This window comes from Molossus molossus, unplaced genomic scaffold (assembly GCF_014108415.1).
Source record: "Molossus molossus isolate mMolMol1 unplaced genomic scaffold, mMolMol1.p scaffold_m16_p_5, whole genome shotgun sequence".
Classification (NCBI taxonomy): Eukaryota; Metazoa; Chordata; class Mammalia; order Chiroptera; family Molossidae; genus Molossus; species Molossus molossus.
In genome coordinates this window covers 41,505,289-41,531,317 of record NW_023425388.1, presented here as the reverse complement: position 1 = coordinate 41,531,317, position 26,029 = coordinate 41,505,289, and the positions used below count along the sequence as shown (strand labels likewise).

At 36.1% G+C, this 26,029-nt stretch overlaps 1 protein-coding gene and 1 non-coding gene across 2 annotated transcripts in view; both read right to left on the bottom strand.

The window, feature by feature from the left end:
- The window catches only part of NAALADL2 (N-acetylated alpha-linked acidic dipeptidase like 2), an 881,081-nt gene that overhangs the window by 317,802 nt on the left and 537,250 nt on the right, over positions 1-26,029 (bottom strand). Inside the window, exon 7 of the mRNA XM_036243146.1 lies at positions 2,528-2,620. Coding sequence (XP_036099039.1) covers positions 2,528-2,620 — 93 coding nt within the window. The remainder of the gene's footprint in view (positions 1-2,527; positions 2,621-26,029) is intronic.
- Positions 9,132-9,233, bottom strand: LOC118617917. The gene has a single exon (XR_004956878.1). It is a non-coding gene; the product is annotated as a U6 spliceosomal RNA (small nuclear RNA).

The following is a 26,029-nucleotide window of genomic DNA, read 5'->3' as shown; positions in this document are numbered from 1 at the left end:
AGTTTCTTTTTCATATATTTTATTTTATGTAATCATACAAAATCTATTAGATACACTACTAGAAAGGTCTCAATGAACATGAAGTAGATACTGAATGTACATTACTGACTATTGTCATCAACAAGGAAGTTAATATCATATTTCCAGGGCTTCCTCTCATTTTCTTATCAGTGAATGTTATTGATACAGAGGTAAATTTATTTGCTTAGTGGTCCTATACATTTGTGTAAAATTATTTATTTATTCAGTACCATTTCATTAGGACAGCGGTTCCCAACCTGTGGGTCGCAACCCCTTTGGGGGTCAAATGACCTTTTCACAGGGGTCACCTAGCACAGAACAATAGCAAAATTACAATTATGAAGTAGCAATGAAAATAATTTTATGGTTGGGGGTCACCACAACATGAGGAACTGTTTTAAAGGGACGTGGCATTAGGAAGGTTGAGAACCACTGCATTAGGAGATGTCTCAAAGATTGATTCTTAAGTGTGCACACTCTGAAGCCTGCCTGCATGGGTTTGAACCCTGACTATTCAACTTACTAGCCGGAGACCTTAGAAAGCTTATTTAACCTTTCTATGTCTTAATTTCTTTAACTATAAAACAAGAATAAAAATGGTACATACACCATTCAGTTGTTTTGAGCTTTAAGTGAGTTCCTATTTGTAAAGCACTTTGAACAGAGCCTGATACAGAATCAGTATTACATACATATGTGTGGAATGACTGAATCACCAGGTGACTCATGGGAAATATCACTGTGTGAAGCTATTTTAGTTTTCCACACTGATATTAGAGCCAGCAATGCCTTTGCTCTGCCAACACTTCATCAGCTATTAATTAACGGTGTACATAGTGAGGCTGCAAATGCAGGATCCCTGGGAATGTACCACTTATTGCCCAGACATGTATGAAAGTTCTGTTTGGAATTGTGTTTCTTCTAAATATATATCTAAACATCTGAATATTGACTATGTCTAATTTTAAGAGTAACTAAAAATGGTGTGATATCTTGTATAAAATTTAAATAAGATTTGAGAAGTTTTGCTGATACGCCCTGAAGAACACTAATGGTAAATTGATTTGATTTTTTTTCCTATATTGAATTTCAATAAAGTAAGATTTTACCTTAAAGCTAATATAATATTGGACAATTTGGTTTTTCAATAATAACTTGCAAATGCAGCAATGTTGATAAATGCAGGGGTGGATAAAGGTATGTTTACAGTTGTTCGTATGGAAAAAGGCACGGAGGTGATGATTATTACAATAGTTTTATTAACTCTGTGTTTCACATACTCACAACTATAAACCTACGTTTGCCAACCCCTGTATTTCTAATGTTTCAATTAAAGATCCATATGATGGGAATTTGTTAAAATGCATCAATAGCAATTTTCAAATATATTTATATCTTGTGTTTTGAGCAGAGGTTGGCAACATTGTAAGGAAATCAGAGAAAAGATATACCTCCCATTAATTTTGTGAGGTTGGCTGGCAAGAAACTGTGGGAATACAAAACCTGATCTCAGAAATCTCCAGGTTAGCCATTATAGGGTCAATCTGACTAAAGTCTCAGAGAAGAATAACTGTCCAAAGAGAATTTGAGTAAATGTCCCAACCGAATGCACAGAACTGGCACAGTGCCAGGAAGGCTGTTGCATTCTGCACTGTATAACAAGCCCGCCAGGCAGTAACATGGGATTCAACCTCACAACATACGTATTTGGAAGAGTTGCTATTAATCTCTTGATGTATGTGTCAGTTATTTTTACCTTTTTAGCCTGTATACACTATCTCAAAATTCAATCGGCATCCTAGAACAAAGGTTAAGTTTTTTAAATCTTAACCAGGTGAGCATTGTCATAAATACCTTCCAAACCTAGAGCCATGCAAACATTAGCAGAACTGTCAGTGGGCCGAGGGTCAGAGATGGGACATAGATTAACACTGACAGATTAGATTTGAAGACAAAAAAAAATTATGTAAAAAGAAACAACAATATTGAAACTGAAATATTTTATTTTATTTTCTAAATCTTTTCTTTCCTTATAAAAATGCCTTCAGCCCTGGCCGGTTTGGCTCAGTGGTTGGAGCGTCAGCCTGCGAACCAGAGAGTTCTGGGTTCGGTTCCCGCTAGGGGCACATACCAAAATAAATAAATAAATAAATAAAAATAAAAATGCCTTCAATGGTGCTATAGTGAATAAAAGAAAAATAGAGAGGACATCGGCTTTTATAGCTTTTCTTCACTAGGCACAGCCAGTTTAACAAATATAAACTCTGCTTTCTCTGTTTTGTTTTGATTTCCTCCTCACACTCTCTACTATAGTTTGTTTGAAGAGATATGCGAAGAAAGAAAATAAAGATTGACTTCCTAGTCTCATGTTGACCCCCTCTAACAGTGGTATAAATTCTGCTTACACATAAAGCAGGATCTATAACTATGCTATTAAATTATTATAGAAAAATTTTGTGTGATGTTTCACATAAAGGGTAGATTACAAATTCTTTAACATACTTACCTGGAGAAGTCAAGCCCTTTAAATAGCCAACAACGTTAGTAACCGTTTTGAATGTTGTGACTGTCTGGACTTGCATGTTGACAATCCTTTCTTCTGAAAAAAATAAATAAATAAAAGATGCTTGTTTCTCTACATTTTCTGCATATTTTCTTAAAACATTCAAATTTATTTATCCACTATTATCAGCAAAATAATTCTGAAAAATCAAATTTTTGTAGATAACCAAAGTTACACTTTTCTTTGACAAATATTTAATCAATACTTTGTGTAGACTCTCTCTTAGGTACTTGCTGTTCAGTGATGACTGATACACAATTACTAGCCTCATAGAACAGTAGAGCTGCAACCGGCAGTTCTAAATCTCATGTTTAGAGATACAATGGAGTGCAACATGAGAGCACACAGCACGGCCTTGGGGAGATGTGGACAACTCATCCTTTTAAAGAAAGAAAAAAAATAGATAAAAACACAGTCAAGGAATATTAAGTACTGCCCTGGCCAGTTTGGCTCAGCGGTTAGAGTGTCGACCTGTGGTCCAGAGAGACCCTGGTTGGGTTCCCGCTAAGGGCATGTACCTCCGTTTGTCCCCGGCCCTGGTTGGTCATGCGGGTGGCAGCCACTCGATGTGTTCCTTTCACATCGATGTTTCTCTCTCTCTCTCTCTCCTTCCCTCTATCTATCTGAACAAAAAATGGGAAAAAATGTCCTCGGCTGAGGATAAAAAACAAAACAAAACAAAACAAAACAGAATGTTAAGTACTTTTCTAATGTCAGAAAAAGATGTGGAAGATAATTTAAACTTTCCTGTATGATTCATTATTACATTATCACTTTGAAAACTGTAAAGCATTACACAAATTAAAAGAATACAGATTCAAAGGTAGACACATTTTTAAATATTGGATTCATTTCCACCTGCATTTGTAAGTCTTTCTCCTGTATTCTAAATCTCCACCAATGTTCTGCCTCTGTGAGTTCTACTATTCGTGCTTGACATTCAAAAATGTTGATGACAAATAAGGCAAAGACACCAATGAGAAGAGACTCTAGTCACAGCCCTAAAGTGATCTTCGAAGGTCTTTGATGGTAACATCTGTTAATCCTGTATCTAATGGATGCTGTAAGTCAGGGGGTTTATAGGAGAGATTCAAGGGCAGCTAGGTAGCAGTGCTGGGGTGGAGTGTGTGGGAGGCAATAACAAAACAGCTAATTCAAAATAGACATGCTCCAGTACCGACAGGCCTAGAAATGTCACCTCCGACTGCTGGATGGAAATGCTAGGATAAAGAGGCTGTTTCTTCCTTGAATATACCCTACTAACGACTTAAATGGAATATCAGTACACTGAACCTATTAAAATTGTAACTAAAACAAGAGTAAAGAGGCCATGAGAGATACCTGAGTGCCTCATGTATAAAAAAAAAAGAATATCTGTTTAGATCCTGATGTTGTGGTTTTAATTCCTATGCTATGCATTTTTACTTTAAATTAATATAGTTTGTTTTTTGAATTAGCTTCAGATTTACAGAAAAAAAATAACAGAAAATACCATTTTCAAATATCCTCTCTCCTGGCCCCGATCATTAACATCTTGCATTACTGTGATATATTTGTTGCCATTGATGAGCCAATATTAATCCCCACTGTTTCCATTAGGGTTCAACTTTGTTTTGTTGTAGTTGTCGTGATTTTTGTGAATTGTTTTTTTTTTTTAGAAATAGATTTTAAAAATAGTTTATTGTTTTGTTTTTTTAAAGAGGGAGATAGGAAGGAAGAGGGAGAGAAACATCGGTGTGAGAGTGAAATATCCACGGGCTGCCTCCTGCATGCCCCCTACTGGGGATTAAGTCACAACCTGGGCATGTGCCCTGACCTAGAAGGGACCCGACAACCTTTCTGGTGCATGGGATGATGCCCAACCAAGTGAGCCACAGCAGCCAGGGCTCACACTCTGTTTTGTACACTCTTATGGGTTTTGACTAATGCATAATGACATACATCCAACACTACAGAATAGCAATCCTATACATCATACACAATAGTTTCATTGCCCCAAATTTCTCCTGTGCTTTATCTATAAATCCTTCCCTTCCTCCCGCCCTGCTGAGCCCCTGGCAACCACTGATCTTTTAAATGTCTCTATATTTTTGCCTTTACAAAAATGTCATATAGTTGGACTCATATGTTTGCTTTTAATATTCGTTTAATTCCTGTTCTGTTTGTTCCAAATAGTCCAGATAAGTGAACATTAGATAAAAGAATTATTAGAGAGTTTTTAAAACTCTTTCCAGTTTCTTTTTTAGTTATACATGGGTAAAGAACTTTCTCTTAGAATAGATTTGATGTTAAATTTTTTTGTAATTCAGCAGTAAGAAAAGCTTAAAAATATATACAAATGTGCATATATATAATTAATACAGATGTGCAATATACTGCTTGAAATATTACCTTACAGCCCTGGCCAGTCTGTCTGAGTGGTTAGAACAATGGCCCTCAGGCTGAAGAGTCTGGGGTTGATTTTGGTCGAGGGCATGTACCTGGGTGGCAGGTTTGATCCCCAGCCCAGTGGGGTCCTGTGGGAGGCAGCCAATCGATGTGTTTCCAATATCAATGTTTTTCTCTATTTTTCTCTCTATCTCTCTCCCCTCCTTTCTCCCTCCCTTCCACTCTCTCTAAAAATCAATGGAAAAATATCCTTGGGTGAGGATTAACAACACCACAAAATTACCTTACATTAATTGAGTGCCTTAAAATTTATAATAGCTATTTTCACACATATACACTGATTTTCATTGGATCACAGTAATTCTTGAAACCACCAAGTTAAATAGCCTCATTATCTTCATTTATTGAATGAAGCACATAGGAGCAAAACTGGGACTCAAATCCGTCTTCCCATAAATAACAGTTTTATCTGAACAATAAAGAATCTCTATGTGTAAGACTCCATTTCTTAATGAGGAGAAATCCCTATATAAAATAACACAATATACAATGATGACCTAGTTTTAACTTGTTATTTCAGTATATTTTCTTCATCAGTACCCTTTTCCTATGAGGGAATAAATACAGTCTTATAGATTTAGTTCTTATTCTCTGGTTGTTAATCTTTTCCAGTTTTTTGTTATATAGATAGACTGAGAGAAAGATAGGTAGGCAGATAGAAAGATATAGGTAGATAGAGGTATCGGCACAGAGACATAAACACTCAATTATTTTATAGGCTATGCCCTTTTATACAAATTCTGTTTTTTTTCATTTAGCATTATATTTTTCATAATTTATCATGAAAGTGAATCGTGATCTGTATCATTCATTTTAACTGCTAAGAAGCATTTGGCTACAGAATCAAATCCAGTTTGTTTTATAGTTCTATTGCTGAGGTCACTGACAAATTTCCAACATAACATCATGGAAAAGAACATTTTTACATTTCTTATACATGGGTGCCATATGTTTTCAAATAGATAACTAGAAGTAGAATTTCTGAATTATAATATAGAATGGGTATCTTCAGCTTTATTGGGTATGTAGAAATTGCTCCATAGACTTTTAAATTCTAACATATTCTTGTGTATAAAAATCTCATTATTGTCTTATTTTGCATTGCCTTACTAGTCAGGTTCAGTAATTATTCACATATATATTCATAATTCCAGTTTGTTATTTATATTCTTTGACTTTTTTCTTTAAGTTGTTTATCACTTAGTCATTTTTGTGGGGTTTTTAATTAGAATATTATTCCCTTATTAATTATATGTAGTATAAATATGTTTCTATCTGTGATTTTCATTTTCTTGATATTTATTATATTTTAAAATATTAATATGGTCAAATTTAATGGGGGTATGTTTGTTTGTTTTGTTTTGTGTCACTTAGAAAACAATTATTTTGATGTCAAGAAAATGTTCTTCAAGTGTTTTAAAGATGAATTTTTAAGTTTATGGATTTAGTCCAGCCAGAATCTGTTATGAAGTAGACATTCAACTTTACCTCTGCCCTATGCATAGTCAATTATTCTCATGTAATTTATTGCTATATTAATTAAGATGTTGTCATATAAGATCTAATTCATACATGGATTTGTTTATAGCCTTGCTATTGCATTGTATTTTAACCAGCGCCACACTATTTAAATTAATATAACTTTATAATGGGTGAAATCATGGGTCTTCTATTATCACTATTATTACTATCATCATATAATTATTATTATTCAATTTTGGGGATATTTACAGAAAAATTATTTTCATATGAACTTATATATTAGTTTGCTATATTTTATGAAAAGACATTTCAGGATTTTATCAGGATTGTATTAAAGTAACAGACCCATTTGAGGAAATTATATTGAGTTTTCTATTAATGAACATGTGATGTCTCTCAATTTACTTCAGCTGTTTTTATGTCTTTTAATAAAGTTTTATTTTTCTCCATAAAAGTTTTGTGCAACTGTTATTAAATTTATTTTTACAGTTTCTTTGTTAATAAACTATAACATAGATAACTTATTCTATTGTGTAAAAGAATGCTATTTAATTTTGTATGTTGGTCTTACAATGGGCCTTCTTATTAATCTCCTATAGGTTCCAATAGTTGATCTATAGGGTTTTTATTTTCTTAATTTTAATGTAAACAATTACTTATAAAAAAAATGGTTGTGTTTATTCCTTTCAGACTTTTATAGCTTTGACTCTGTTCTTACCATCTTGCCTAGGACTACTGGTGCAGTGTGGTTCCGGGGCCGGGAGGGGAGCGCTCCTTGGTCCTTGCTCTGTGGTTTTCACTTTCAGAAGAATGTTTCCAAATGTTATTATTTAAAAAAAAAGGGGGGGGGGGGATTTGCTATATATTTCTGGAAAACTTCCTTTATCAGATTAGAAAGATTATTTCTGTTATTACTTTGCTAAGAGGTTTAATTGGGAGTTGTTAAATTATGTTTTGAGATAATTTTAAGATTTTTTACATTGCAATGTTAAATAAAATGCAAATATTCCTGGAATAAGCTCTGCTTTGTCATTCTGTATATTCTGTATCTTGTTGTTAGTATTTTTTGTATATTTGCATATATATTTATAATGGTTGATAATTTCACTTCTCATTTGTTCTTTTCTGACTTTGATATCTGTATTATACAATCTCACAAATATTTGGAAGTCTTTGCTTCTTTTCCTAGATTTTGAAACAGTTTATGTAGCATGGGCAGTCATCCATTTTACAAAGGAGTATTAGGGTTCACACATAAAACTATTTGGGTCTGGTATCTTCTGAGTGTGTGTGTGTGTGTTGGGGGGGGTAAATGATACATTTTCACTTAATGCATATTTTATTTTATTAATATTTGTAAATAAATATTATTAAAATGATTATAAGTATATTTAGATCTTAAAGATTATTTTCTTCTAAATTTATTTGCATTTAGTTATTCATTCTATTCTTATACTTTAAAAATTCATTGCCATTTAATGCTATTTTGTTTTATTTTCTATTTCTAACATTAACTTACTTATGCCTTTCCCCCTCATCATTTTTGCTAGAAGAACGCTAATTTATCAATATTCTCAAAGAACCAGTTTTGCAGTTTATAGATAATCATTATTTTTTTCACTTCAATATTATTTTTTATGCTTAATATAGCTTTGTTAGATTTCACCTAAATATATTCTCCTGTTTTTCAGTTAACTTAAGTTAAATGCTTAGCTCATTACTTTGCAGTCTCTTTCTGTCATCATATAGATATACACATTTAAGCCTACAAAATTTTTCTATGTAGCAGTAATACATTAATTTTGATCTATGGACTTACTATCTTACAGATTCTAACATTTTAAATTTCTGTTATAATTCTTTATATATTATATGTATTAAAGTATTTATTTATGTTTTAATTAATTAATTTACTTATTTATTTTTGTTACAGATGTTTCTCCTTTCCCCCCCACTGATACCCTCTCCCCCACCCTCCTTGACCTGTCCCCAGCTTTGTTGTCCATGTCCATTGTTCATCCATACATGCTTATAAGTCCTGTGGTTTATCTCTTCCCCCACCCCCTCTTCTGGGGATTGTCAGTCTGTACCCCACTTCCACGTCTCTGGGACTACCCCATTCCTCAGACTGTTATGTTCATTATATTCCACAAATAAGTGAGATCATGTGATATTTGTCTTTCTCTGCTTGGCTTGTTTTTCTTAGGATAATACTCTCCAGTTCCCTCCATGTTGTCTCAAAGGGTACGAGATCTTTTTTTCTTACAGCTGCACAGTACTCCATTGTGTATATGTACCACCGCTTTTTTATCCATTCGTCTACTGATGGACACTTGGGCTGTTTGCAGATCTTAGCTATTGTAAATAGTGCTGCTATGAACATGGGGGTACATATATTCTTTCTGGTTCTTAGGGTATATTCCTAGAAGTGGGATCATTGGGTCAAATGGCAATTCAATTTTAATTTTTTAGGTAACACCATATTGTTTTCCATAGTGGCTGCACCAGTCTGCATTCCCACCAGCAGTGTACTAGAGTCCCCTTTTCTCCACACCCTCGCCAACACTGGTTGTTTGATGATTTGTTGATGGCGGCCATTCTGACAGGTATGAGGTGAAAAAATACTGAATGCTTCACGAATTTGCGTATCATCCCTGCACAGGGGCTATGCTAATCTTCTCTGTATTGTTCCAATTTTAGTATATAATCTAAAAAGTGTGTTACTATTTTAATATTAATATCTAACTAAATTATGTACAAAAAGCATGGTGTCTATGCAACTGATACTTTGATATTAGGTGAAATTTGTTTTGTGACTCTATAGGCAATTATATCTGATGAATAACATGGCTGCAGCATTCCATATACATGCCCAGTACATCAATCTTGAAAAATGTATGGCTATAACTTTATTAATTGTTCTACATATTTTCTGTTAAATTATCGATACATGATAAGTTTTCCCATGTAACATTAACTTATCAATTTATCCTGGCCATACCAAAATTTCTTTTTGTATATTTTTAGACTAGTTTCTTGTATATAGTTTAGAATTGCTAAGGCTTTCTGATTTCTATTAAAAATACATCCTGGTCAGGGCACATGCCTGGTTGTGGGCCTGATTCCCTGTGGGGGGCATGTAGGAGGCGGTCAATCAATGTTCTCTCTCATCGATGTTTCCATCTCTCTCTCCCTCTCCCTTCCTATCTCTCTAAAATCAATAAAGGAAAAAAAAAATTTTTTTTAAAGTGATGCCTTATATATTGTCTATCCCAATATTTCTCTACAGTCTGCCCCCCTCCCTTTGATATTAATATAAATACTCCAGCTTTCTTTGGCTTTGTGTGTATATATTTTCCCAGCATTACATTTACTTTTACCAGGCATCCCAGGGACATCTCTGGATTACAGACAATTCTTATGAGAATTTCCTGGCTTGGAGTTTCTATACTACAATCATAACAATTGTGATCCAGAAAGTTTGATTTCTAAAGACAGATTTTTGTGTTTTTTTTTTTCGTCCAGAGCTCAGGCAAAAGAAAGCATCCAGTGGGTGGATTTCTTTATAGCCTTCCTACTTTCAATCCACGGTCTTGGTTTTATATAAAAATGTTAGTTACAACTCCCTCCTCCTTGTAGGCACATAATCATGACTTCTGTTCCAATGTGACTGCTGCATTCCCGACCTAATTCACCAGGACCCATAACCGACCAGCATCAGGCAACCACGGGGTCAGGCTTTTGCTTATTTCTTTGATTCTTTGTTCTGCTTTCATTTTTGCTTCCGATATGTGAAAATCCTTTCTGAAGATTTGTTTTTTAAAACATTTTTTTCGGAACAAAAAATGGCGGCGGAGTGAACGGAGCTACACAGACCGTCTCCCAGAACCAAACTGGAATTACAACTATAACACAGACAAATCGACGGGAAAAACCAACAGAAAAGCAGCTTGGAGGACCATACAACGAGGGACACTGACTCCATCCCGGTAGGCTTGCGAAGGCACGAGACGGGGCTGGGAGCCCACGGTCGGCAGCTCGGCAGCGGCCTCAGCTGGGAGCAGCGCCCTCGGGTCACACTCCCAGGCGGCCCCACAGCGCAGCCGGGACAGAGGCTGAAACAGCCACAGCCACTCACCTTGGGCTCCGGCGGAAGGAGGGCAGACTGGACTGGAACTGTGTGGGGACACTCGGGGTTTGGGGGGCACTCAGAGCTTTTGCTGAGTGGCAGCCATGCAGGATGGTGGCCCTATTGCTCCTTCCCAGGGCTCTGGGGAGAGGCAGCAGCCCCTCCCTCGGAGATCCAACTCCACCCTGTGGGCCATTGAAGTGCTAATTGAGGCTCATTAACAACCAGCATCTGCCCCACCCTCGTGAAATACCCTTGTGCTGAGCACCTGAGGGAGTTTTTTAATCAACTGACAACCCAAAATTCATCAAGTAACCTCAACTGCTAGCCTCCAGGCAAAAAGCTAGAGGATAACAGGACCTTTCCTGGGCTAGCAACTTTAACCAGGAAAGTAAGACTTGACAGTGGTGTTTAATGTGGGTCCTCCCTCGCTCATCTAAACACAGGAGAGGGAGCCACAAACAGCAGAACACCAACACCCACAGGGAGAACTTGACAGGCTCCAAAGCCCACAGTGATAGCCAAAATGGTGAAGCACAGAAACAGAAGCCAAATGAAAGAACAAGAGACCTCCACCGAAGATGAGATCAATGTGGAGCAATTAGGCATGTTAACAGAGCTAGAATTCAGAGCCATGATCTTGAGGAAGCCGAACAGCATGAGTAAGGACATAGAGACACTGAAAATAAGCCAAATGGAAATTAAAAACCATCAAGAAGAGATAAAAAATGATGTATCAGAAATGAAAAACACATTGGAAGGTTTAAAAAGCAGAGTAGAGGAAGCTGAGGACCCGATCAGTGAATTAGAAGACAGGGTAGAAAAAATCAACCAATCAGAAAAACAAAAGGAAAAAACTATTAAAAAACAGGAAGACAGCTTAAGAGAACTGTGGGACAACTGGAAACGTAATAATATTCGCATCATAGGAGTCCCCAAAGAAGAAGAAAATGAGCAAGGGATAGAGAATATATTCAAAAAAATAGTGACGGAAAACTTCCCTAATTTGGTGAAGGAAGAAGGAATTCAAGTTCAAGAAGCACAGAGAGTCCAAAGTAAGAAGAACCCAAAGAGGCCCACATCAAGACACATAGTAATTGAAATGTCACAAATTAAAGACAAAGAGAGAATCCTAAAAGCAGCAAGAGATAAGCAACAGGTTACCTACAAAGGAAACCCCATAAGGCTCTCAACTGACTTCTCACAAGAAACACTACAGGCCAGAAGGGAATGGCATAAAGTAATCAAAGTCATGAAAAACAAGAATCTGAATCCAAGACTACTCTACCCAGCAAGGCTATCATTCAAAATAGAAGGTCAAATAAAGAGCTTCCCAGACAAAAAAAGGCTAAGGGAATACATTAGCACCAAACCAGCACTGCAAGAAATGTTAAAAGGACTGCTGTAATTAGCAGGAGAAATCGGAAGCAAAATAGAACCACACTAAACAAAAATGGCAATAAATAAGTACATATCAATAATCACCTTAAATGTAAATGGATTGAATGCTCCCATAAAAAGACACAGAGTAGCTGATTGGATAAGAAAGCATGACTCATCTATATGTTGTTTACAAGAGACCCACCTCACAACAAAAGACTCACAAGAGTTGAAAGAGAAGGGATAGAAAAAAATTTTCCAAGCAAATGGAAAGCAAAAAAAAGCTGGGGTAGCAATACTCATATCTGATAAAATAGATTTCAAAATGAAGACCATAACTAGAGACAAAGACGGCCACTACATAATATTGACAGGATCTATCCAACTGGAAGATATAACCTTGATAAACATATATGAGCACCAAAATATATTAAAAATCTTCTGGAGGACTTCCAAGGAGAAATTGACAACAATACATTCATAGCAGAGGACTTCAACACCCCGTTGACAGCACTGGATAGATCCTCTAGGCAAAAAATTAGCAAGGAAACAGAGACTCTAAATGAAGCACTAGACCAAATGGATTTAATAGATATCTACAGAGAATTACACCCCAAAACTACACAATACACATTCTTCTCAAGTGCACATGGGACATTCTCAAAGATAGACCACATGATAGGACACAAACTAAATCTCTACAAGTTCAAGAAGACTGAAATCATATCAAGCATCTTCTCAAATCACAATGGCATGAAACTAGAAATCAATTGCAACAAGAACATTCAAAGACATTTTAACACATGGAGGCTAAATAGCATGTTATTAAACAATGAATGGGTCACCGAGGAGATCAAGGAAGAAATGAAAAACTTCCTGGAAACCAATGAAAATGAACACACAACAACCCAAAATCTATGGGATGCAGTGAAAGCAGTTCTGAGGGGGAAGTTCATAGCACTACAGGCCTACATCAAAAAGCAAGAATAATTTCTAATTGACTGTCTAACCTCACAACTTAAAGAATTGGAAAGCAAACAAAAAGAAAACCCCAGAGCAAGTAGAAGGAAGGAAATAGTGAAGATCAGAGCAGAAATAAATGACATAGAGACCAAAAAAACAATTCAAAGGATCAATGAAACAAAAGGCTGGTTTTTTGAAAAGATAAACAAGATTTATGGACCCTTAGCTAGACTCACCAAGAAACAAAGAGAGAGAACCCAAATACACAAGATCAGAAATGAAAGAGGAGAAGTAACAACCAACACCACGGAAATACAAAAGATTGTTAACAACTACTATGAACAACTATATGGCAACAAATTCGACAATCTAAGCGAAATGGACAAATTTCTAGAAACACACAGTCTCCCAAAACTGGACCGGGAAGCAATAGAAAACTTGAACAGACCAATAACAACTAACGAAATTGAAGAGGTAATCAAGACTCTCCCAGCAAACAAAAGTCCAGGCCCAGATGGCTTCACGGGGGAGTTTTACCGAACATTCAAAAAAGAACTAACACCCATTCTCCTCAAACTATTTCAAAAAATCCAAGAAGGAAGACTTCAAACATGTTCTATGAGGCCAGCATAATTCTAATTCCAAAACCAGAAAAAGACACTACGAAGAAAGAAAACTACAGGACAATATCCCTGATGAACATAGACGCCAAAATCCTGAACAAAATATTAGCAAATCGGATCCAGAAATACATCAAAAAAATTATTCACCATGACCAAGTGGGATTCATTCCAGGGACGCAAGGCTGGTACAATATTTGCAAATCAATAAATGTGATACACCACATAAATAAGATGAAGAATAAAAACCACATGATCATATCAATAGATGCTGAAAAAGCATTTGACAAAATCCAGCATCCATTTCTGATAAAAACGCTCAGCAATGTGGGAATAGAGGGATCATATCTCGTCATAATAAAGGCCATATATGAAAGACCTACAGCCAACATCATACTCAATGGACAGAAACTAAAAACATTTCCATTAAGAACAGGAACAAGACAGGGATGTCCACTTTCGCCACTCTTATTTAACATACTACTAGAAGTCTTAGCCACAGCAATCAGACATGAAGAAAAAATAAAAGGGATCCAAATTGGAAAGGAGGAAGTGAAACTGTCATTATTTGCAGATGACATGATATTATACATAGAAAACCCTAAAGACTCCATCAAAAATCTACTAGACTTAATAAATGAATTTGGCAAAGTAGCAGGATACAAAATTAACGTCAAGAAATCGACGGCATTCTTATACACCAATGATAAACTCACAGAAAGAGAAACTGAAAAAACAATCCCATTTACCATCACAGCAAAAAACGTAAGATACCTAGGAACAAACTTAACCAAAGAAGTAAAGGACCTATTTGCAGAAAACTACAGGTCATTGAAAAAAGAAATAGAGGAAGATATAAAAAAGTGGAAGCACATACCCTGTTCATGGATTGGAAGAATTAACATCATTAAAATGTCCATACTACCCAAAGCAATCTATAGATTCAATGCAATCCCCATCAAAATACCAAGGACATATTTCATAGAACTAGAATACTTCAAAAGTCCGTATGGAACCAAAAAAGACCCCGAATAGCCACAGCAATCTTGAAAAAGAAGGACAAAGTAGGTGGGATCACAATACCAGATATCAGGTTATACTACAAAGCGACTGTGACCAAAAAAGCCTGGTACTGGCACAAGAACAGGCATATAGACAAGTGGAACAAGTGAAAACCCAGAAATGGACCCAAGGCAATATGCTCAATTAATATTTGACAAAGGTGGCAAGAGCATACAGTGGATTAAAGACAGCCTCTTTAATAAATGGTGTTGGGAAAATTGGACAGCTACCTGCAAAAAAATGAAACTAGACCATCAACTTACACCCTACACAAGAATAAACTCAAAATGGATAAAAGACTTAAATGTGACCCGTGAATCCATAAAAATTCTAGAAGAAAATGTAGGTAACAAAATTTTGGACATCATACGGAGCAGAATTTTCACTGATACATCTCCTAAGGCAACAGAAACAAAGGAGAAAATGAACACATGGGACTACGTCAAACTAAAAAGCTTCTGCACAGCAAAAGAAACCATCATCAAAATGGAAAGGCAACCCACTGTATGGGAGAACATCATTGCCAATGGTGTATCAGATAAGGGGTTAATTTCCAATATATAGAGAGTGCTCATACAACTCCACAAAAGGAAGACAAAGAACCCAATTAAAAAATGGGCAGAGGAGCTGAATAGACACCTCTCCAAACAGGACATACAAATGGCCAAGAGACATATAAAGAAATGCTCAACATCACTAATCATCAGAGAGATGCAAATTAAAACAACAATGAGGTATCACCTCACACCCGTCAGAATGGCCGCCATCAACAAATCATCAAACAACAAGTGTTGGCGAGGTGTGGAGAAAAGGAGACTCTAGTGCACTGCTGGTGGGAATGCAGACTGGTGCAGCCACTATGGAAAACAATATTGTGTTACCTCAAAAAATGAAAAATTGAACTTCCATTTGACCCAGTGATCCAACTTCTAGGAATATAGCCTAAGAAGCCTGAAACACCAATCAGGAAGAATATATGTACCCCCATGTTCATAGCAGCACTATTTATAATAGCTAAGATCTGGAAACAGCCCAAGTGTCCATCAGTAGAAGAATGGATAAAAAAGCGGTGGTTCATATACACAAGGGAGTACTATGCAGCGCTAATAAAGAAAGATCTCTTATCCTTTGAGACGACATGGAGGGACCTGGAAAGTATTATCCTAAGTGAAATAAGCCAAGCAGAAAAAGACAAATACCACATGATCTCACTTATATACGGAATATAATGAACATAACAGTCTGAGGAATACGGTAGACCCAGAAACATGGAAGTAGGGCACAGACTGACATCCCTCAGAAGAGGGGGTGGGGGGTGGGAAGAGATAAACCACAGAACTTATATGCATGTATGCATGACCAATGCACATGGACAACTAAGTCGGGGACGGGGCAGGGGGTGGGTTGGGGAGGGGGGTGCCAATGGGGTAAAAAACGTGAAATATCTGTAACAAAACAATAAATAAAAAAATAAAATTAAAAAAACAAACAAACATTATTTCCTTCTACATCATTCAGAGCTCCTACATATTTGTGTGGAAAGATTTCATAGTATTTTATCCTGCTCTCCTCTCAATCTGAAGTCTGAGAAAGTGAAGACAACCTTTTGATCTGAGAGAGATGCTGTATTTACAGTGGAGCTTTCTAACTGACAGGACTTTCCTGTGCATCACTGGGGCCAGGATCCACATAAAGAATTAGAGCAAAATGCAGAGTTTATCTATTTATTTACATTCAGTATATTAACTTGATTATAATATGTAGCATTTTCTATTATTCCATATCCATAATTGAAAATGTATATGCACAGAGTCCTTTTTCCTTCAATAGAAGCAGAATCATGATCACATTTTCAATTTTACAAATTAACGTCAGTAAATTTTTTAATAAACTGCCATTCTCAGAATGCATTTACTGCTATTGGCATTGTTAATTTGAACACCCTATTAGTAAGGCAATATTACTCTTCATAGAACTAACAATAGTAATCCTGTACTGTGGAACTTATCCTATAAGAATAATTGAACTCTTTGCAGTATAATTTATAATATCAATTATAGAAAACAACCAAAGTATCCCAAACAGGGAAATTACTTAGAAAATTGTGATAAAATGAGTGGCTGTTAAAACACAATAATAATACTTAAAAGCATGGTATACTATAAATGACAAGAACAACATACAAAAAGGTATACATAATAATTAAACTTAGGTAAAAATGTATGTATTTATGGTCAAAATATTCAAAAGAAGAGATTAGTAAATGAAACCAAAGTTGGTTTAGAGAAGCCTCCCTGTGTGCTGGGATGAAATACTGCAGTTAAGAGGTTTGAGGCAACATGAACCCTTGGGTATTTATTTCTCTCTTCCCCCTTCCCAAGGGTGGTGAAATTAAAAACCTATGGAGATTGTCTCTTCCTATTGCTGTATCTTATAACATTTAATCCCTGCAAATTAAGGATGAGTGAACTGGCAAAAAATGAGGGTAGTCTAGAATAGTTCCATAGCACCTGAGAACACATGGACTCTCGCTCACTTACACATGAAGGAACGTATAAACAGGAGCCTGTCCTCAGCTCTGTCCTCCTAAAAGTCACAGAAAGTGTAGCTGATGCCTCCAGGACCACACAAACTCCCACTAAAATACCCACTTATCTGAGGTCCACACCTACATAAAGAAAGTGAACACAATGAACATGTACAATACCCAAAGAAAAGACACTGAAACACACAGAATATTCATTTAGAAGTAATTATTATAATTAAACTAAAAAAGATAAGGGAATGTATTAGCAATAAAAAAAAAAAAAAAAAAGCCAGAAAATATTTTTAAAAAGAGAAAAATAAATAAGAGGCATGGAAAATAGAATATTGAAAGAAATGTACCAATAAATGGAGTGAGGAGAGATGGCAATGTTAGCCTAGGCAGCTGGGTAGTTATTAGCAAAGGAAAGGAGAAAATGGAATCAGACATTAAAGTGGATTAACTAGGAAGGGGGAACTTTACAGTCACTCCCTGAGAGGCTAATTAAAGCCCAATCTGGAGATTCCTTATGAGATTCCATCAAAACAGATTTAAAAGAGCTGACATAATAAATTGCTATTCTTGCTGTATTTATGCAAATAATCTGGCTGAACTGAAGCTGGACATAATGTAGTAAATAAACTGATCTTAATTTAGCTCTTTAATAAATATGAGGGTGATTTTAGGGGGAGAAATTGTGTTTAAACTATAATGCCCAGTTGTGGATATTAGACTCGAGCTCAGTTAAATGTCTTTAAAATCTTGTCTTTCAGTTATAAATTGAACTGAGTCCTTAATTCTTCTAGTTTTCTTCAACCATCTTAACTCATGTTTTCTTTTTCTTCCTTCTTTGGACTTGGAAATATTGAGAACTCAAATTTTTTTCCTAAGGCGGTATACGCCAGACAGAATTGACTGGAACACCGATGATATCACCAGAGATATTAAACTTCAGACAAGGAGGCTCTATCAGGTTGCCAGTGCTTGTTTTCATTCCAGCAAAATAAACTTTTGAGCCTTATCTGAAAATCTTCCCTCCTTACAGCCTCAGAAACTGACTTATAATTTGATCATGAATCTTTGTTTTTCCTTCTGTTTCCATAAGTGTACCCCTTATTAAGTATCTGATCACTTGTTTACACAACATAAGCCTCACTTTGGAAGCCCAGGCTACATTGCTGCCCTGAAATGAGACTCAGCAATCTGGCTGGACTGACTTGTCAGGAAAAACAAGAGGGTTGAGCAGGTGAACTGCTTCCTGAATGCAAACTTTATTATTTAAAAGGTGGGACTGAAGTGACCAAAATTCTGCCACCACAAAACTGCTTTCCCTTTCCTGCCCAAGAGATTCAGACAAAACAACCTGCATCAGGGGGCAAATCTTAGGAGGTTCTCCTTGGCCTGATTTGAATGGAGTATGGTAAACAAGAAGGCTTCAGACAGGTGTGACACACCTTTGTCCTGGGAAGCCCCTCTTCCAAGGTAATGTAGGACACTATAAAGTTAGTCCTTCCCTCCAGCACCTTCTTACTTCTCATCAGATCTTCTGTTGCTATAATTTTTCCTCATTTTTGGACCATGTCTTTTCAACCTTCTTGTCAAATCTGTCCCCTCTAGAACACAAACTTGTTCAACGGGGCCATCTTCTAGACATTGAGCATGCCATCCTCCAAGGACCGTAACGAACTAAACTGGAACTTATAAAACCCTCTCCCCGACACAAAGGCTCCCTTCCTCTTGACTCCTTTCTTCTTTGTGGCAGAGAGCAAGAAACTCTGGGCGCAGGGATAGGCAGGAAGGACTACGCCCCTTGACAGCTGGAAGAAACTACAGAAAGTGAGACCTCCATCCATTTATCCTTGTAAGATTACAAGGGCCCAGGATTCTAGAGGGGGGAGTGTTAGTGTAGGCAATTGGTTAGTTATTAACAAAGGATGAAAGCAAATGTAATCAGACATTAAACCAGATTAACCAAGCAGGGGCAGCTTCGTAGTCAATACAGGCATCTGAGTAGACAGGAAGGATTGGCTTTCCAATCTCCCCAGAGAACAACCAGCTGGTTCCAACAGATTAACAGGGATAGGAATAAACGGCGAGGGGGATATTCCTCTGCTGAGCCTGTACAGTAGGATCAAAAACGGCAACCATAAAAGGGAGGAGTCTAGCCTGGGAAAGAGACTGGATAGGATAAGGGCATGAAACCCCAGAAGATCCAGGAAAGAGATTGGATCATTTGAAAAAAAGCCCACTTTTTCAGAAGTCCAAGGAAATATAATCAAAGCTTAACAAAGGCCCAAGGCACTCTCTCTCTTTAACAGCAGTGCAGCCCAAAGAGCAGCAATGACTGTGGGCTGGAAGGGAACAGAGACTGTGTGGCCTACCAGGGCCTTGAATGCCAGGCTAATGTCACAGCAGCTCTGGGTCCCGGCCTTCACCTTGAGCGTGGGGGGATAAGTACAGGCCTGCAACCCCAGAGACTGGACTTCTTCTGCAGATTGAAGGAGCTGAGCCCCGGTTGTGAATGAGACATCGCCTGAGCCTTTCCTTTGTTTTTGCTCTGATAAAGCTTGCCACTGTACCTCAAATCCTCCTGCGCTTGTACCCCTGAAATGCATTCCCTGCACTACTGTGGAAGATTACTCTTTCCTCTGGCAACAGTAATAGATGTAACTGAAAAATAAATTCAAGAGTTACATCAGATTGAGAATTTTTCCAGGGAACCACAGAAAAAGATAAAAAGAGGACATTTGAAAGTACAATTAAAAAATACAGTGGATATAAAAAGAGTTCTACAAAGAATACCAGAATACAAAAACACAAGTGGAGGAGAGAAGATAGTTGAGGAAATAATGATGTTGATAATAATAATAATATTTTGCTTCTTGATATTTGACATTATATGACAATAATTATTATTGATATAACATTAACAATAATAATAATTTTCCAGAAAAAATGGAAAACCACATTTATTTATTTATAGTGAAATTTAAGAGAATAAAAGGCCCAAACAAACTAAAAGTTCCCAAAGTGAAAAAGCAGATCACTTACAAAAAAAAAGTACCAGATTGATATCAAACTTATCAATAGAATATGACACAAGAAGGTCATACATTTATGTTGTTATAGAAATGAAAACTAGCATGAAGAACTTTAAACATATATTGTTTGGTAACACAGAGTGAAGGTGACATGGGTATCTATTTTTGGAGTAATTGATGTATTAAATGGAGTAAAGCTACTCTTCTACATATTATATAGAGCCCATGTGCCATGGGGTAACGCACACACGACAGCATGGATAGATACTAACTACAGAGTGCTAGATTTAAAAAAGTACAAGGGAATAAAATACATTGCTTATTTATGGAAATTAAACATTCATGTATTCAAAAACACTAATCACAATAATAAAATGTCTAGTATAAAACTTAAGAATTAATTTCTAGTTTCCTGGAAATACAAGCGATACAAGAACTAGTTTAAAAAGATCACAGAGAAGCACTCCACAAATTGAGAAGGGAGGACAACTGATCTGATCCCATAGGCAAGTCAGTGTCAAGAGAACAAAAAAAGGATCATCTAGATTAGAAGATATATAATTTGTAAGCCTGGATTAGATTGTGGTTTGGATGAAAGCTCCAAAGAGATCGGATGAATAGTTCAATTTAATATAATTTGTATTTTTTTCTTTAAAAAGTATGGAAAATACAGATAGTTAATTAGACAAATTGCAAAATAATATATACATGTATAAATAATATGATCTCATTTTGGTAATAAATATACTTGTATATATGTATATATGAATCTAGAAGGATTTATCCTTTAGCACTGTGAGAAATAAACGCCTGTTGTTTAATCAATACAGTTTCTGGTATCTTGGAAGCTCAAAATGACTAATACAATATGTGTTGTTGTTTTTTTCATATTTTTGTTCACCTATTTTTTTAATGTAGTAAATATTAACTGCTTGTCTAATAAGAGAAAATGCATTTTAAAAAATAAAAATAAAAGTATGCACGAATACTCCCCAAATCTGATTTGGTACTGTAAAAGTTTGGTTCAGAAACAGCAAGACTAGCATGCAAATATGAAAACATTTTGCTTGGTCTCTCTCACCACACACCTTTAGGCCATAGTAGCTATGACCTGAGTCTCAACACACATATTCACACATACACATACACATCTGCATGTACACTTGTGAATGTGCATGTGTTTGAAAAAAATATTGAAAGTTTAATTAAATATTATTTTTAATTAGGAAAACTATTTAAATAGAAAACATTTGAAAAATATTAACTCCAGAAAAACTAACTTTGGTGTTCTTTGTATCTCTTATTAAGAGTGAAAATTCATTAATAGATTGTCTGTATCTCTCTACCAAACCATTCTACAAAAGACATCATCAAATTAGTCAGAAGATGAATCAACTTCACGACACTATCTGTACTGCCTATTTTCCACTTGCTCGACGATCTCTCTTCACCCTTCATCCAGGCCTGTGCCCCAGCAGACTGACCTGTGATGAGTACATCTACCTGGCTCCTTTACTTTTGGCGTAAGGTTGTGGTTAGCCAATGGAAGACATCAAGTAATCAGCAGGTTGCAACACAAAGACTATTTAGTTTTCACCCCCCTCCCTGGCCGGGAAGTTGCTGGCAGTGAATGCGTCCTTCAAAGTCAAGCTCCAGTTAGACTGCCTCCTCCTGTAGTTCAAGGACTTGACAGCCTATAACTATGTTCTCTTCTTGTCCCTTCACGTTTAAAGGTAGTCAAAATTGTTAGCCTTATTCTAGTCACCATTCTTTTTCTGTTTTCCTTTACTTATTCCTACTTGTGCATAGGTCCTTGACTAAATTCCCTTGAGTTTCACATTTTTATTATACCAATGATTTCCTGATGACAACCTAGTCTCTATGTCGACCAGTCGAGGCATATTCGCTGAGTCATTCATATGTGTTGTCAAGAAATAACTGGATGGAGAGGAGGATACAGGTTTCTCTTCTAGTAATAGGGTGGGTTAGGAAATTCAGACCAACCCTCCAACTGAAAAACTCACAATGCAGAATAACATACAAATCAAATCTTGCTAACAGCATCTAAGAACATAAGAAAATAAGGACTCGCTAGGTACAATGTAAGTTGTGACAGGAACCCAGATAGATGAAGCAATAAAGCGGATTTCACCTTGAGGGAATTTACTGAGCCTGGGGACACTTTCGTTTCCATGGCCTCATCAGACGCAAAGGTCAGGAGGAAAAGCGCTGGGCCGGCCCAAGGTGGAGAGAAGAAAGTGGCTCTGAAAAGAGACTTTTCCCACAAAGCAGGGAGCCTAAGGAACTGCTCTCCCCGCTGCCTTCCAAGGAACCGCAAAGAAATGAACCTGCACAAAGCAGAACAGGAACATGGAATCCCTAAAAAGTTATAACTCTAGGGTAACTCTAAGAGTATACAAAACATTTTTATAACTTCTCAAATAGGAGAGAGAAATATAATAAAAATCTAAATCTAAAGAGAAAAAATAAAACAAAAGGAAAACATAATAGGAGGTATAAACAAGAAACCCAAATTTACATGAAAAGTACAAGCATGAATGCATCAGTAATCACATTAAATGGAAGGGACTAGATGCTCCAGTTAAAGATGACCAGATTGTATTTAAAGCACAATTGATTCCTATTGACATTATACACCAAAAGAGAAAGATACAGAAAGGTTGAAAGTTGAAAAGATACAGCATAAAGTTACTAGTAAATCTAAAGTAATTAAATTAATAGCAGATCAAATCAAATTTAAGACAAGCCTTATAGATATAAAAAAAGATCACTTAATTTGATAAGTATTATAACTATCCAGGAATATGATATATTTGAATTTATAAACACCTAAGAAATGACCTCAAAAATATATAAATCAAAAATTGACAGAAGTACATGGTAAAACAGAAAAATCTATACTCACAGTAAGAGATTTTAAAACTAATAATAAGATATAGAATAATTAAATGACCTGATTAAGGAATTTAGGCTAAATGAATCTGTACAGAACTAAACACCTGACAACCACACAGTGCCTATTCTTTTTCCTGGATCACAAAGGAGACCTCAATGAATTGAAATCTTTTCTTTTTCTTTATGGATTTTAGAGAAGGAAGAAGGGAGAAGGGGAGACAGAGAGAGAGAAACATTGATGAAAGAAAATGTCAGTTGTCTGCCTCCTGCATGCCCCCCACTGGGGATTGGGCCCACAACCTGGGCATGTGCCCTGACCAGGAATCAAAACAGTGACCTCTTGGTTCATGGGTCAATGCTCAACCACTGAGCCACACTGGCCAGGCCAGAATGAAAATCTTACAAAGTGTAAACAGTACATGCTAGTGAAAATCTAAGTTGCTTACACTCTACCTCAGAATCATACCACGATGTCAAGTACCGTTTCAGTGCCCAAAGAACGGCAGAGAGAGTCAGGTGAGGCTCCTTCTAACTTGAGTAGAACCCTAAAGGGCTTTTTATGGAGAGGACAGCATTTTCATTGAGCTGTAGGGAACACTTGGGTTTTATAGCATAGAAACACAAATGTGCGAGACATATTTGTATACTATTGAGCAGAATAATAGTGAGAAAAATTGGACACCTGAAGGGAATAGCAGAATATAGAACTGGAAAGTCATTGAGGACTCTCTGGCAGTTTCTAGGTTAGTAAATGACGATGTTAACCCATTGTGAGAAAAGGATCATCAAAATATAAAGATAGGGTTTTACTTAAAGAGATTTTATCACATATATATACTACAAAGTTTAGTTAGAGCTGCTGTAATTTGAAAGGAGCGACAGGTACCTGAGAAATGATGTGAGAAGAATGCACGAACCTGTAAAAACTGCTGAGAAACACTGAAAATTGGATAGCACTTGTTAAAGTAATTTTTCTTCAAAGTGTACATCTCAGGTTGTCTTTCTGCCTTTTAGCAAACAAACAAAACTCTGGACTGAATCAAAGCTGAACCATTTCCTAAAATCAAAACCGTCGAGACAGAAAGCCGGAAATTTGACAAGTTCTGGGTGAATGACAGATCCGTGTCCCCTCGGTTAACCCAGCTGCACTCCCCAGGATACAGAGAATTGACTGTACTTTCTGTTGACTTTGGACAATAGGTTTCCCACCTATATTCACTCTGTTTAAGAGCCTTGATGAACAGTCCTTCAAAGTGATTTCTGAAGCTTTTATTTTTTCTCCTTTTGTCCAAGGACTTCAGACTGGCAGCTCATGAAGGCTGATCTTTAGTTCTACGAATACTCTGTCATCAGTTTCCAGCCTATACTCCTAGGTTCACTTCGCAACTGACTGCTTGAAGAGCCATAAAATTGGGGTGTCACCACTGCACAGCTCAGTGACTCCTAACACCTAGCTTGTATTTGTCACAATGCCGATCACTCTTTCCTAAAGTATTCTAGCTCACTGAAATTTTGTGTATAAAGAGTGGGACACCTTATATACAGGGGACACCTGTGACACTTTCAACAATAAATTTTTTTAAAAAAAACTGGCCACCATATTTACATGTATGCTATATACAAGTCATCTGAACAAATTTAATTTTTATGCCATGTTCTGGGTATTTTCTTATCTGTTGTTGTCTGGAATTTATTAAAGTCCACTCTTCTCTCAAACAAGATTTCTATTTTCTTAACTTTTTTTTTTTAACATTTGAGGAATTCTCCCTTGGGGCTACTCTGAACAGGTTGACTGGTCTCATATGAAACAAAATAAACAAATAATGCTGGATTCAACTATATTAACATTTTTAGTTAATGGATATTTCCTGAAAAGCTAAAATGTTCTACTTGCCAATAAATTTTAGTATAGCAACAGTTAGGGATAATAGGTCCAATACATCATTTTAAATATCTGCTGAAGAAATGATAATGTGTATGTTCAAGTAGCTTTAACAAATTAGAAATATAAATCTTTGAAATATATAAAAATAATAAACATTATCAGTAGACATTATATTATTCTAATAAAAGTAATTTTCATTAAAATATATAAAATTTTGACTAGGAAAATAGTTATTATATATATGTAAGTATATATATATATTTATATATATACACATACACATACACACACACTATATGTATATTCATATGAGGAGATATGACCCAAATTTACTTATGTAAAACTTGTCATCAGTCATCACTAATGACGTCATATTTCACGCAACTTAGAAACAGTCATTTTTCTATTCATCAAAAGTGATTCATAAAATATTAAATTGTTTCTTTACACTTAATACATTTATATTTTCACCCTAAATTACATTAATAGATTTTATACTTTCTCTTCTCCTTTTTAAAATGTAAATATATCCATGGTTTTTAACCAGAAGCTTAGATTGATATCTGATCATTGAAATTTCCATATTTTGGTTGATTCTCAAGGACAAAGACTGATAACATATTAGACCACTAGGTAAGACCTACAAAATATAAGACTATGAAAAAATGATACAGTCAATATTGAATTATCTAGTCAATGCAAACTATATATATGCGCAAGGCTTTTATTCTGCCTTTTTTCTATGCCTCATGCAACTCATCGTTCTCTCAGTGCTTTTTACAAAAACGCCACACTCCCCACCTCACTTTGCTGAGCCTACTTCATGAATGTAGAGACTTCCTCTGTTCAAAGTTTTATGGTCTGTATCAGTTACATAACTTTGGGTTGCCAAAAAAACCTGAAAATCTAGCATAAATTTACTGAAACAAGGTGGGGGAGGATGTACTGACTCATATAAATGGCTTGTTCAGTAGATTTGGTTTCAGACAAGGCTT